The sequence below is a fragment of the Salvelinus fontinalis genome, chromosome 17, assembly GCF_029448725.1.
Source record: "Salvelinus fontinalis isolate EN_2023a chromosome 17, ASM2944872v1, whole genome shotgun sequence".
Lineage (NCBI taxonomy): Eukaryota > Metazoa > Chordata > Actinopteri > Salmoniformes > Salmonidae > Salvelinus > Salvelinus fontinalis.
In genome coordinates, this window is record NC_074681.1 from 47,867,082 (window position 1) to 47,882,984 (window position 15,903).

Consider the following 15,903-nt stretch of genomic DNA (forward strand, 5'->3'; position numbering starts at 1 on the left):
TGCTCTGGACACTACGCTGACAGACACAGCAAACCTTTTTGCCACAGCTCGCATTGATGTGCCATCCTGGATGAGCTGCACTACCTGAGCCACTTGTGTGGGTTGTAGACTCCGTCTCATGCTACCACTAGAGTGAAAGCACCGCCAGCATTCAAAAGTGACCAAAACATCAGCCAGGAAGCATAGGAACTGAGAAGTGGTCTGTGGTCACCACCTGCAGAACCACTCCTTTATTGGGGGTGTCTTGCTAATTGCCTCTAATTTCCACCTGTTGTCTATTCCATTTGCACAACAGCATGTGAAATTTATTGTCAATCAGTGTTGCTTCCTAGGTGGACAGTTTGATTTCACAGAAGTGTGATTGACTTGGAGTTACATTGTGTTGTTTAAGTGTTCCCTTTATTATTTTGAGCAGTGTATATATTTAATCTTTTCTCAATAGGGGGTGCTGTTTTCACTTTGTAAAAATTTGTTCCCAAATTAAACTGCCTCGTACTCAATTCTTGCTCGTACAATATGCATATTATTATTACTATTGGATAGAAAACACTCTAGTTTCTAAAACCGTTTGAATTATATCTGTGAGTAAAACAGAACTCAAGTTGGAGCAAACTTCCTGTCAGGAAGTGAGAAATCTGAAATCAGGCAATCTGTTCCAGGGTTAGTTTATTAATTTGCATGTATTCTATTGGTCGACATGCACTGCATACGCCTTCCCCTAGATGTCAGCAAGCAGTGATAATTGGAATGGAGTTGCTAGGCAGATCTGAGGCCATATAAATGGTCTTGGAACGTGGGGTGCACTCTTTTCAACGTTCGCCATGACGCGAGACAGACCTCAGGATAGAGTTCTGGAAAGCTCTCGTTATAGGCCTTAGATATATCCGGCTCTGATTTTATTCGATATAGGTGTTAAAGACATCATAATGTAGTTATTTTAAACCGAGTTATATCATTTTATATCAGTATATTGCGATTTTCGGATATTTCTTTGTGCTGCGTTATAGTGAGTTGGGCATGTCTGGGCCACATAGCTAATGTTTGCTGCTAAATCCTAAGTTGAAGACGGCAATCTACAACCGAGCAACGATGATTCTGGACAAAGGACAACTTTCCCAAGATTCTGATGGAAGCTCATCAAAAAGTAAGAACTATTTATGAAGTTAATTCGTTGTTCTGTTGAAAAATGTTGACCTACTATTCCGCCATTAATTTCGGTGCGGTCTCGCTTTAACGCACGCTGTATGTCGTAGTAACGTTAATTTTAAAAATCTAACACAGCGGTTGCATTAAGAACTAATGTATCTTTCATTTGCTGTCCAACCTGTATTTTTTAGTCAAGTTTATGATTAGTTATTGATTAGATTAGGTGCCTCTCCCAAGATTTCTCCCGACATTTTGTTTGCTCCTTGGCTACTATTCTCATTGTATAACCACGATTTGTGCCGCTAAATATGCACATTTTCGAACAAACTCTATATGTATTGTGTAATATGATGTTATAGGACTGTCATCTGAAGAAGTTTGAGAAGGTTAGTGAAAAAATTTATATATTTTGCTGGTTTATTCGTTATCGCTATTGTTGGCTTGAATCAATGCTGTTGTGTAGTTGGCTATTGTAGTAAGCTAATATAATGCTATATTGTGTTTTCGCTGTAAAACACTTAAAAAATCTGAAATATTGGCTGGATTCACAAGATCTTTGTCTTTCATTTGCTGTACACTGTGTATTTTTCATAAATATTTTATGATGAGTATTTAGGTAATTCACGTTGCTCTCTGTAGTTATTCTAGTTGCTTTGGTGAGAGTTGTGATGGTGGCTGCAATGTAAAACTATGATTTATACCTGAAGTATGCACATTTTTCCAACAAAACATATGCTATACAATAAATGTGTTATCAGACTGTCATCTGATGAAGTTGTTTCTTGGTTAGTGACTATTTATATCTTTATTTGGTCGAATTTGTGATAGCTACCTATGCAGTAAAAAAATGGTGGAAAAAAAAGTTGTGTCTTTTGCTATCGCGGTTAGCTAATAGAAATACATATTGTGTCTTCCCTGTAAAACATTTAAAAAATCAGAAACGATGGCTGGATTCACAAGATGTGTATCTTTCATCTGGTGTCTTGGACTTGTGATTTCATGATATTTAGATGCTAGTATTTACTTGTGGCGCTATGCTAGGCTATGCTAGTCAGCTTTTTTACTAATGAGGGTGCTCCCGGTTCCGGGATTGTGACCAAGTAGAAGTTAACTGGACAAGTCAGTTAAGAACAAATTCTATTTACAATGACGGCCTACCCCAGCCAAACCCAGATGACGCTGTGCCAATTGTGCGCAGCCCTATGGGACACCCAATCAAGTCCTGTACGTGATATAGACTGGAATCAAACCAGGGTCTGTAGTGACGCCTCTAGCACTGAGATGCAGTGCCTTAGACCGCTGCACCACGCAGCCCAACACTGTTATACACACCTCAAGGAACCATGGAACTTTCTGGGTTGCAACTTCACTTTATTAAGTTTAGTTGAAAGCGACAAAGCACATTAATCAACATTTCTGTGAACGTGCCAGATTTAGCCAGCCTGCTAATTTCACTTGAAGTCCATGGGCAGGTAGACAAAAGCATCCTCATTCTCCACAAGTCTCTGGGATGGAGCTTTTTGATCTGAAAATGCAGATCTTTAAATGGGTCAACCCCTTCTCTATCACTCAATAATGCTGTTATAGCATTGTCTCAATACTGTCTTCTTAACAATGGCACCACCTTTCATTAGGCAGCGATAAAAAAAACGGTTGTTGTAAAAATCCAGTAAAAAATTGCCTTTTCTAGTAGAGTAATGGTGTTCTGTGGCTGATTATGGTCCTGTAGATAGATTCTGGCCCGCAAAATACTGTATACAGTTTTATCAAAACAATGTTATTTTTGCCCTTAAATATAAAACTTTAGACCCAGCCTGAGAAGGACGTAAGTAAGTAAGTAGCCTTGCACGAGTGAGCCGGAACGTCTCATATGAGCAGGAGCCTATCTCCTGTTTATCTCTTGAGGCAGCTTGATGTACAAGTACACCCACTGGACATAACTCTAGTCTATCGCAGAGCCTTACCCTCAGTCTATCTCCTTAATGCAGAGATGCATCCGTTTCCATTTTTACAGTCTTTGGACTCCAGAGTGGCGCAGCGGTCTAAGGCACTGCGTCTCAGTGCTTGAGGCATCACTACAGACACCCTGGTTTGAATCCACAACCGGCCATGATTGGGAGTCCCATAGGGCGGTGCACAATTGGCCCAGCATCGTCCGGGATTGGCTGGTGTAGGTCGTCATTGTAAATAAGAATTTGTTCTTAAATGACTTGCCTGGTTAAATTAAAAAAATTGTGCAAACTGACTGAAAAGAAGGGCTTACTGCGAGAAAAGTGTGGTGGGTTGTCGTTGACGTCAGTGAGAGTCACCATGACGGAGGTGGTCCCAGAGAGTCCTCCCATCTGGCCCACCATGTCTTTGGCCTGGATGACCAACAGATACTGGTCCCGTGCCTCACGGTCCATATTGGGCAGAGCTGTCTTGACCACGCCTGCAAAAAAAGATTCAGTAACACTTTACTTAGGGCCTTCAGTTATAATATAACGTGGTACATCTTGGTATGTTTTATGAATCAACTTATGTTATGTCTTCTACGTGGCAATTTTTCAACCATCTTGAAATGACTGATTCATTTTTTACTCAGATTCATTATAATATTATAGTAACTCAGAAAAAAAAATAAACAAATCCCACTACGACTTGCCCAGCGTGCAAAATTTGTTACATGATGTAATAATTTAGTTTTTTTCTGGTTGTAAACTGGTTTTCTGGTAGAGAAGACATCATGTGATTTACAACCAACTGGTCTTTGGTACACTCCGGAAAATGGAAAAAACATTATGGCGAGATCAAGGCATCATGGGAAATAAGTCGTATTTTGGTTCTTATGATCTCGTCAGATCATTAGGTTACAACCAGATAAAGATATATTTTTATGGTTGATTAAATGACATTAACAAAACCTCCTTAAACAACCAGTACACAACCTGACCACAACATAAAATACGTCATAACGATGTCATTGCAACCACTTTTGCTCGCTGGGAAGAGTTTCTCCCTGGTATGACAATGTCCATATGGCTGTATTCTAGAATAATCCTTGGTGAATGCACTATCACCGCTCTGAGCCTTAAACTCATAACTCAGGAACGTTATTACAGTTTGTCCCCGTCGCCCACGGTCAGCACACAGAATGATGAAATAAGAGGCAGCGTGTTAGGTTGTAAATGCTGTCCTTGATGGCAGAGGAGAGGCTTTTAATCTGGGAACAGACTACTGTACGTGTGCACCCCCCTTACACTCAGAAACATCAGGAGAACCATCATAAACACAGTTTGAGTTGTATTAAGTGATAACTAGATAATAATTTCCACCTTTGATAAAGTACCAGTCAAAAGTTTGGACACGCCTACTCATTCCAAGGTTTTTCTTTATTTTTACTATTTTCTACATTGTAGAATAATAGTGAAGACATCAAAACTATGAAATAACTCCTTTGGAATCATGTAGTATCCAAGCAAGTGTTAAACAAATCAAAATACATTTTATATTTTATATTCTTCAGAGTAGCCACCCTTTGCCTTGATGACAGCTTTGCACATTCTTGGCATTCTCTCAACCATACCATAGTTGTTTAGTAAACTGTTTAATGAACTGACACATTAAATTGCTTGACCATGCTGTCGGTCATCTAACTTTTTGTTACATGCATTATTTACTTTAACTCATGTGTAGTTGAATTTATTCCACCACAGTGTGACTGTTGGCGGAATTTTGGACATGCTTTACTCATCTCATATGTATATACTGTTTTCTATTTCACTGTATTTTAGTCAATGCCACTCCGACATTGCTCCATCTCATATTTACACATTTCTTATTTCCATTCTTTTTCTTTTAAATTTGTGTGTATTGTTTGATACTACTGCACTGTTGGAGCTAGGAACACAAGCATTTCGCTACACCCGCAATAACATCTGCTAAATATGTGTATGTGACCAATAACATTTGATTTGTTGTAATTTTGTTGTCTCAGCTTTATCGTGTTTTACGGTGGCATATGAACTCATGGGTTATAGAGCAAACATTGCAATTATCACAACATAAGTTGTAACATGGCTTTTATCCTGGCTTGGCTTCCTCAGTGATTTTACCCACGTACAGCTACTGGGCAATTTGAAGAAATATTCAGTAAAGTATTTAGCTACAAACTTAAAATGTACAAAACATAAAACACTCTCAAATAAGCTTTCAATCTAATTGCCCTTTGTAAGTTTGAGGAAACTTGACTTTGCTGTGTAACATAATGTCAGAATTCTCCAATATATCTCATATTTTAATTTTGCAATCTAACAAACTATCCCTGCAGAGGTTTAATAACTTGTATGTAATTATGCACATAAGTGACGGCAGACAGCACAGAATCTGATGGGATACTAGGTATCCCTTTTTTGCACCTAACCCCTAAAACTGCTCCAGGGGTGCTTCACTGTGGCTGACCCTGGCTTCCAACACCTTGGGGTGTTTGTTGATCCAAACTTTTAGACAATTTACACCTCTGTGTGATTTGTTTTAAACCTCACCTGTCTTTGGTTCCACAGAGAAGTAGGGCTGGCCCTCGAGGATACTGTAGATCACCCTGGCACTGTTTCCATATGTGGGGTCATCCGCATCTGTTGCCACCACCGTCACCACAGATGTGCCTGTAATGACAAATCATTTGGTCATAAAAACAACTGAAAAGCCTGTTCGCAATTAGATTTTTCTTCAAGTGTCGTGGTTGAACAGACAGGATAATGTAGGTAGACAGAGAAATGCTGATACATTTTTTTTGTCGAAGTAGCTGTGGAACCAGGATTTGATCCCATGAGGACTCGGTTGCATAGTGAACGTGGTGGTGGTGTTATCCACTAGACGAAAGGCCCAAAGTAGGGTTGTAGTGATAATGTATTGCATGGTGTAGGCTAGAGTTGGTCTTGCGTTTCAATTCAATGTGTTACATTTTAAAAATGTATCAATATGTATTCAATCTTGTGACCTTTCAGTTACTAGTCTAATGCTCTAACCACTAGGCTACCTGCCGCCTCATTCTCATGAGCCTGGTTGTGAGGTGTGCTTTGAAAATCAGCCAAAACTTTTTTTCAAACTGCTCCAAAACATACCTTAACTAATATGGAACTTGTGATAAAGCCTGCTTATGTTTAATAAACATTTTGAACATGATCCTAATTAAAACACATGGACGCTAATAATAGTTGTTTTGTGAATTTATCATTTCCGCCATGCCCTGAATCGGGAAGAACAACACGTTTCAAGACAGCCCACACGGAAGCTACCACAGACATACATTTGCGAGTTTTGATTGCATGCATGTGTTTTTTGCCATTGGCATTGGTATACACATACTCGCACAGTTCCAAGAAATTGTACATTCCCCAACATACGATATCTGCATATAAAATGTCACCCAATCACTACCTTGGTGGTTCAACTGGTCCTTCAGTAATTAAACTGCAATTCTTCAGCACAATCGATTCAGTCACAAGGGGACCATTTCAGCCAGCTATAGTGGCTACTCAAATGTATTGGTAGAATCTTGAATCTTGGATTCAGTTAAATAAGTTCCCCCTCTGGTCCCTTTCTCCTCATGATTGAAAAGGCCGCCTCCTTTCCCGGTTGTTTAATGGCTTCACAGCCGGCTTCTCTTTCACTATATCTTGGTCAAGGTACAATTCAATGGTTCTCTATGAAGACAAAAGTCTACTTTTCGACGTTTCTTGTATTTTTTCTGGCACTCTTTTTCTTTTTTATGTGTTTGCCCTTTGCCTGCCAATTGTGGCTTCGGACATGTTCCTTTCATAAGGGATACAGAGACGTCACCACTGTGTTACTTTGGTGGCACTTAAAGGGAAAATTGGGGGAACATATTTGACCTTTACGGTCAAATGTAAAAAAACTAACCAAAGTTACCGGAATCTTCAGGAATTTTGGTAATTAACAGAAAATCTTTCAGTGAGTGGAGGAGAGAGAAATGAGAGAGTTATTGAATTGGTGGAGGATGCACGACATTTGCCCTAAGGAGCGTGTTATCGATTTAAAACCACCTGAGTCAGCTCTCCGTACTCATCCTGAGAAGTGTGTTAAAGTTCCGGTACAAGTGATGCCGGCTATACGCACCAGGTCTCCAGTGCGCCTTCACAGCCCAGTACGTCCTGTGCCAACTCCTCGTACTCACTGTGTGAAGAGTGTCATCGTTCCGGTACAATGTGTGCCGGTTCTACGCACCGTGTCTCCAGTGCGCCTCCACAGCCCGGTACGTCCTGTTCCTGCTCCTCGCACTCGTCCTGAGGTGCGTGTCGCCAGTCCAGTACGTCCTGTACCTGCTCCCCGCACTCCTCCTGAGGTGCGTGTCACCAACCCGGTGCCACCTGTACCGGTCCCACGCATCAGGCCTCCAGTGCGCCTCCACAGTCCAGTACGTCCTGTGCCTCCTCCCTGTACTCGTCCTGAGGTGCGTGTCACCAGCCCGGTGCCACCTGTACCGGTCCCACGCATCAGGCCTCCATTGCGCCTCCACAGTCCGGATCCTCCAATGATGGTCCACAGTCCGGAACCTTCAACGACGGTCCACAGTCCAGAACCTTCAACGACGGTCCACAGTCCGGAACCTCCTGAGACGGTCCACAGTCCGGAACCTCCTGAGACGGTCCACAGTCCGGAACCTCCTGAGACGGTCCACAGTCCGGAACCTCCTGAGACGGTCCACAGTCCGGAACCTCCTGAGACGGTCCACAGTCCGGAACCTCCTGAGACGGTCCACAGTCCGGAACCTCCTGAGACGGTCCACAGTCCGGAACCTCCTGAGACGGTCCACAGTCCGGAACCTCCTGAGACGGTCCACAGTCCAGAGCCTCCGGCGACGGTCCACAGCCCCCGGCGACGATCCACGGTCCGGTTCCTCCGGTGACAATCCACGGTCCGGAGTCCCCGGCGACGATCCACGGTCCGGTTCCTCCGGCGACGATCCACGGTCCGGTTTCTCCGGCGACGATCCACGGTCCGGTTCCTCCGGCGTCGATCCACGGTCCGGTTCCTCCGGCGACGATCCACGGTCCGGAGCATCCGGCGACGATTCACGGTGCGGTTCCTCCGGCGACGATCCACGGTCCGGAGCTTCTGGCGACGATCCCCGCACCAGAGCCGTAATTAAAGATGACGTATCCGTGAGCAGAGTGGGTACTTCGCCCCGCACCGGAGCCGCCGCGACGGTAGATGCCCACCCGGACCCTCCCCTATTGAGTCAGGTTTTTGCGGTCGGAGTCTGCACCTTTTGGGCGGGGGGGGGGGGGGGGGGGGGGGGGGTACTGTCACGCCCTGACCATAGAGAGCTTTTTATTCTCTATGTTGGTTAGGTCGGGGTGTGACTAGGGTTGGTCATCTCGGTGATTATATTTCCATGTTGGCCTGGTTTGGTTCCCAATCAGAGACAGCTGTTTATCGTTGTCTCTGATTGGAGATCATATTTAGGCAGCCATTTCTGCTTTGTGTGATCTTGTTTTTGTGTAGTGCCTGTGAGTACTCCATTTTTCTTCACGTTTCGTTTGTTTCTTTATTGTTTTCTGGGAGTTTCATTTAAATAAACATGTGGCACGCTGCGCCTTGGTCCAATCATTATAACGAACGTGACAGATCTTTTACTTCAGCTCATGAAACATGGGACCAACACTTTACATGTTGCGTTCATATTTTTGTCCAGTGTAGTAAGAAAGTTAAACAAAACGTCCTCCATGCTACACAGTGTATGCCTATTGCTTGTCACCCACTATGCATTTTTTGCACCATTCCATAGGACTTCCCAGCAGGAAAAACTGGTTGAAATTAGATGGTTGAAATTAGATCATTCCAACCAAAAACAGTTTTTGCTCGGTTTAGCCCGCTGGATTGATGTCACTTAATGTTACTCACCCACTGGGGACATCTCGGGGACCCTGGCTGAGTAGGGCCCATCTAGGAACTTGGGCTCATTGTCATTAATATCCTGGACCTTGATGACAAACTCAGACTCGGGCTCCACGGGCAGGTTGTTTTTGCGATTCCTGGCCTGAGCCCGGAGTGTGTAGTAAGCCTGCTCCTCGCGATCCAGACGCTTGGTGGCATGGATATCACCAGTGTTCTCGTCAATGGTGAAGATGGAGGTAGCTCCCTGGCCATTGAGCACGTACTTCACCTGCCCTTCACCCTTGTCCACGTCCGAGTGCAGCTACAGGGGTAGAGAGGAGGTTATATTACAAAATAAAACGGCTTTATTTTCCATTTGTCGCAATGGAAAGTGGTCCTCTGCTCTGCTCTCAACCCCCCCCCCCCCCAGACAACTAGACAAACACATTTTGAGGTGTGGGAGTCAGATAGTTATTGAGACAATATCAAAGATAACACTTTACACGTTTTGTGTTAATAGCACCTAAAAATCGAACCAGTGACAATATTGATTTACTCATATATCAAATGATGGATTCCTGTTTTCCAGTATCTGTTGGAAAGCAGACTGAACCGGGTTTTCCTCTAGGCTTTTGCCTGTGCTTAGCGCTATATCATTTATTTATTAGTGTTTTGTTAGTGTTTGCCGATGACAAGCATACCAATAACATTACGCAGCCACCACCATTATTGACTCAACAAATTTCAGCTATAATTTTTTATGTAAAAAAGGCTAAAAACATCATTTCACTTTGATATCATGGGGTATTGTGTGTAGGCCAGTGACACAATATCTCAATTTAACCTATTTGAAATTTAGGCGGTAACACAACAAAATATGGAAAAAGTCAAGGTGTGTACTTTCTGAAGGCACTGTATATCATTGAACCAATATAGAATAATCCTTAGATACTGTTGAAATGATTTGATCTGGTTTAGAATTTGTTTAAAAGACAGCTGGGAATTGCGTGTTAAGATTGAGTCAAGTTGTTCTGTTCTTCACACACCTCAGTCTTTGCAGAATCAGCACTTTTCTGGAACACATGAATACCAACTGCCGTCCTTGGTCAAGGATATCTTGTTAAACATAATACATCAACAACACGCTTTACATTTCTCAGGTACCACTCCAGGTGCCCTAGGTTTTGGGGATCTGTTTTCAAGAAAATGTGTTTTTCTGTCATTTCTTACTTATTAGAGGTGGTGTACCAACATGGATTTACGTAGTTTAATAATTTTGCCCCAGTGTACAAACTTCGCTCATTATTACCATGGATTTCATTCAAATACAGACACTGAATCTCAAGTTAAAATGCAAATATTGGCCAACAAGTTATTTCACATCTGACTCCATATGTGAAGAAACACAACGCTCCAGTGTTTTTCGTATCACATTCTGAATTAAGGAGATTTATATTCAATGCTATTAATATAATTGCTCTATGTAAAAACAAAGACATAGGCCATCTTTGGGCTTGTTTTCATTTCTCAATGGAAAATAATTCTAATACAATCCATTCATGACTGTAATATGTGTCTGGCAGTGGAGGCTACTGAGGGGAGGACAGTTCATAATACTGCCAGAATGGAGTAAATGGAATGGTATCAAACACATTTTTTTTTCATGTGTTTGATATAATTCACTCCATTCCAGCCATTATTTTAGAGCCGTCCTCCCCTCAGCAGCCATCACTGGTATCTGGAGATTGAAAAAAAATGCTCTACATCATCTCAAACAGGAAATCTATGTTGCCCTTCTCCCTCTCTACCCATCCACCCCCACTCTTTCTCTCCCTCTGTTTCAAATAGAGAAACGCTTTATTTAATTTCGGTCTCTTGAGGCACCTGGGTCACAAGCCAGGCCCTTAGCTTTTTCTCCTCTAATATTGAAACCATCATACCTTTCAGGTCAATCTAACCTTCTCCAGACTCAGGAGTATGAAAAGAGAGTTTGTGTGTATGTGTGTGTGTGTTTGGTTTTACTATCCTTGTGGGGAACAGAAGTACTTACAAGGATAGTAAAACAAGGAACATGCAGACAAATGGGGACATTTCGCAGTTCCCCACAAAAAAAAGGCTATTATTGGCTTAGGAGTTAGAGTTAGGGGTTAAGGTTAGGGAAAATAAGATTTTGATAGTTAAATAAGAGTGTGTGTGTGTTTGTGGGGAATGGTTGGGTTTTGTTCTGTGTTCTGCTCAGTCATCTGTGTATTTACAGTAATGAACCAAGGAGAAAAGCACAGAAGTATTCCATATCCACCCTCCTCTCTACGGGCAAAGGCACTCGCTATAACAATACGGTCTCCATGGCACAGCTCAATGATCTTTTCTAAGTGACTGCCCGCAGCTGCTTAAGTTACACTGTTTAGAACCTTTTTCTGCTTTAGTTTCCAGCCATTGTGTTATTTGTTCAAAGTTGCTCAAGGGATGTTGGAATAGGTGAGGACATCAGTTCCGTCAAGACCAAAATAGCTACTAGCCATTGGATATGACTGAAAATATGACATGTTTGCAAGGGTTATAGTTGTGTAAACAAAAACATGTGAAATTACTTCACGTGTTTTCAGTACATTTGGAATACAAATAATGTATTTGGGAACTATAAATGCTCTACAGACAAGCTTTTTCAGATGTTTGTGAAAGCAAAGACAGGGTAGAATGCATTTTTAACATGTTACAATTCAATTTGTCTTACAATCAAATGTGTAATTGTGCTATTATTGTATTTCCAACACGTTTTTAAACATATACATTTCGGGTAGGGAACATGGCTGTGTGTTGATGTTGTGTAGAACTCCTTTCTTTTTTTGTCCCCCTCAAGACTTGGTCTAGTACAGGTGCACAACTTAGCTTCCCTGTACATTTTCCAATATAAAATATGAATATCTGTAACGATCCTCGTAATCCTCCTCCTCGGACGAGGAGGAGAGGCGAGAAGGATCAGACCAATATGCGGAGTGATTAGTGTCCATGATTATTTAATGAATCGAAACTGAACACGAAACAAAAGAACACCATGAAACAATCGACAAACAGTCCCGTGTGGCACGAATGCAGACACGCGATACAACCACCCACCAAACACACGTGAAACCCCGGCTGCCTTAGTATGATTCTCAATCAGGGACAAACGATCTACAGCTGCCTCTGACTGAGAATCATACCAGGCCGAACACAAAAACCCCAACATAGAAAAACACACATAGACCAACCCACCCAACTCACGCCCTGACCAACTAAATAAATACAAGAAAAAAGGAAAACAGGTCAGGAACGTGACAATATCACCTGTATTGGCACAGCGATTAGTCTATAATGTTGCTTGATCGATGGTTAGGCTATTAGCTGGTCAAAATGAGGCTTCATGAAAAGTTGAAAGTTGCCATATGGCCAAAACAAAAATGAAAACATATTTTATTATAAAATGAAAAACAACAACATGTAATTGGAAAAAACAACTGTCGAAACAATTCCAAATGTTATTTATGTGGCCAGCTTTTTGGGGGGTGTTTAATGATTCCCAAATACTTCTGTTTTTAAATCAGTAATCATAGTCTGTTAATTCAATTGAAAAACACAACATTTTCTTGTATAATGACGATAACCAAGTGTCTCCCCAATACATTTTTAGTAAGATTTAGTCATTTGACAAAAACCTACAGTACATAAAAAGCAATTAGTTTACTTGTGTATTATGATAATATTACCTGCCTTGTTCAAGACAACCCCTTTTTTTCTTGTCATTTATTGGCGCCAACCCATAGGACATTATGTCACACCGATGGAAAATACACAACAGGCAGTAAAATGTTATGGTTAAAACATAAATAATGACACTTTCAGAAGTTTCTGACTGCTCTTCTAAATGCAACTTCTAAACATCAGTCATGGATCCTCATTATTTAAAAGATTTCAAATGTAGTCATTCCAGTTACATAGCCTCGAAAGAGTCCTGTATTGGTCACTAACTCCCCGAGTCGGGAGTGGGTAATTTGCACGCCTGATGCCTTCTTTGGATGTGGTAGCCGTTTCTCAGGCTCCCTCTCCGGAATCTAACCATGATTCCCCTTTGGTCACTATGGATTGAACAGAAAGTACCATAGTTGATAGGGCAGACTGTCAGCGCCACGAAGGGCATGCCAACTGTCGAGGTTATAGGATCACCAAAAGCATCAGAGTAAGCCTACCTCGCATGGGTTTTGGGTCTGAATAAATGCATGCATCCCTGAAGGTCAATACTTGTTGGCATGTATTAGCTCTATCATTGCTGCAGTCATCCAATCCAAGTGACGTTGGAGCAATCAAAGGAACCATAACTAATTTAATGAGCCATTTGCCGTTTCACTGTAATGGCCCTTTGTACTAAGACTTGCATGGCAAGTCTTTGAGACAGGAATATGCTACTGGCAGGATCACTCAGATAGCCCCCAGAACATTGATGTGTACTTGGCAGTGCAGAAAGGCGCAGGGGAAGAGTTCTCCAGTGATGGAGGAGACCTAAGCCTACCCAGTGTAAGGTCCCAACCTACCAACAGTCGAAGCCATGGGAGCTGAGGCACCACTCGAGGCGTGTTCTTTTGGAGGGTTTTTTGGAGTATACCGCAAAATGGAGCCAATGACAGGGTTTGAGAAACATAACGTGTCCCTCCCAGGGATGGATCACGTATACCATTTGGCCAGGAGGTGTGAAACTGGTGGGACAGAGACAGAGGGATCGAGGAGATGGTTGGTCTAATGCGGAGAGTGAGAACCAGGAGTGGGAGCACCACATCCAGTCGCCAATATCTACCTGCACCATCACTAGGGCCAGGTAAAAGAACCAGAGTGCAGAGACCGACCCAGAGGTCGCCTGCAGGATGTGAGAAACCAGGCGTGGGAGAATTATTATGTAAATACCGCACTCAGAACCACTTAAAAAGAGCAAAATTGCATCAGGACACAAATATGTATAATAGAAAATAAGTCTAAAATTGTCATTATTTCCTCTGATGTGATACCCTCTTCATGTCACACCAAGGGAAAAAAGCTGTCCCACCAGTGAAACTCTCAGGCTATATGGTACATTTGTGGCCTTATTGTAAACATTAAGCCTACCATTCGATTTGTACTGGAATATTCTTATTTCTATTATACATTCAAAAGGCGTCACACCAGGACTAAGAAATGTCAATTGAAGAAATATTTCTAAAAAAGCTTACAATCTGTTCAGACCATGTGCTCCAGCAATGTCTTATGTACTTCCTCATTGTAAGAGAACCCTCCCCTGCGCAATTCATCACAAAATTGTGTCACACCATGTGGACATTTTGGGGACAAAATTGAATCAATCAGAACTATTTGGAAATATCATGAACTGACTTGGACTACTGTTTCTTAAAATAAACTTCCGTTTCATAAGTACAAGAGTAGGTGAACAAAATTTGATTCACGTTTTCATTACATTAGTTATCTTTTTTTATTTGTTTTTAGTCCCACCACCCTCAAACCCTCCCATCTATCTCTGAAAACCATCCAGTTTTTATTTCTAATTGCCATATATTTTTAAACTGTGCTGAAATGTTTTCGTAAAAGTTCTGAATCTTTCTATTCCCATAGTTTCTACAGATTGTAAATGATTAAAGATTAACAAGAGTATTACTAAGAGTATTATTATATTATTGATTGATTGACTACGGCTTTTCAAGTCACAAGAAACAAACGTTTGTGCTTGCCAATATAGAGAATTAAAAAAGGGCTGTCACATCAACGACCCTAACTATGTGTTAGTTTGTGTTTTCAGTGAATTTACCTATATCACAAAGCTCATCTACATTTCCTGCGGCACAGGACAATTATCTAGCAACAAAAGGGTGATCAAATTCAAATCCTACATCTGTGTGGAGAAGTGGCTGAGATTTCCTAGTTACAAATGTTTCTCAGTCTATCCCTTTTAGGATGGTCAGATCCTCAGGATGTTGCTTTTACCAATGTCAGAAAAGAGCTGAGCACACAAAGTCCACACAGAGTATGACCCTTGTGACTCATGGCTGTCATTCCTCCAAGGCTAGTGGGCATCTCTTACCGCTCCACAGGACAGAAAAGTGCTAGATATTACAATGTCACATCTGAGGACAATATCTTTGCTCTCTGCTTAGAAAAAGGCCCACCGAAATGTATAACAAATGCAAGCTTGAAGTTGCTTCAAGAAAACAGACTAAAGAAACAGCTCATAGAGAACAAACTGGGTTAATACTGAATGTAGGCAAAAAGTAGCGTGGGTACAGAAGTTGGTTGATGTCAGACATGCACCTACCTCAATCCTCTCTTGCTGATGACTGGGATTAATGCAGGAGCATATTTCAGGAGCAGGACAAAACACACTCTTTTTGACTGATGATTGATATAAGGGCATATATTTCTTAGTCCAAGTAAAGTGACAGAGGATGGTCATAATGCTTCATGAGAGTGTCATAAAGTGCATTTTCTACAAGTTATTTAAAATATGATAAAAAAAATATATATATACATGACTGTAAAGAATTCATTACAACAACAAAGGATTTAAGAAACAAACTTTCAAATGAAAGGAAAATTCTTGGCAGGGAAAAATTAATTAGAATAAATATGGGTTTTGAAAATCTTATCGGTGTCATAGCCATCCATAAAACATGCAAATTAAGTCACAACAGGTGTAAATATATGGGTAATGACAGAGTTAGGACCATATTATGATAGGTTATTTCAGCTGTTAGACACAAACCCGCCACTATGCAAGGAGAGACATCACACCGGACCAAAAAATGGTTGAACCAACTAATGTTTCCACATTATTTCAACAGACTGAATTAACATTACTTTTTG

The 15,903-nt window shown here is 41.5% G+C and overlaps 1 protein-coding gene across 3 annotated transcripts in view; it reads right to left on the reverse strand.

Annotated features, from left to right (window-relative positions):
- The window catches only part of LOC129814506 (cadherin-7-like), a 175,450-nt gene that overhangs the window by 111,923 nt on the left and 47,624 nt on the right, over positions 1-15,903 (reverse strand). For all 3 annotated transcript variants that reach the window (XM_055867669.1, XM_055867668.1, XM_055867670.1), the window contains exons 3-5: positions 9,052-9,346; positions 5,670-5,789; positions 3,410-3,577 (exon numbers count right to left, since the gene is read on the reverse strand). In XM_055867669.1, the coding sequence (XP_055723644.1) occupies positions 3,410-3,577; positions 5,670-5,789; positions 9,052-9,346 (583 nt within the window). The remainder of the gene's footprint in view (positions 1-3,409; positions 3,578-5,669; positions 5,790-9,051; positions 9,347-15,903) is intronic.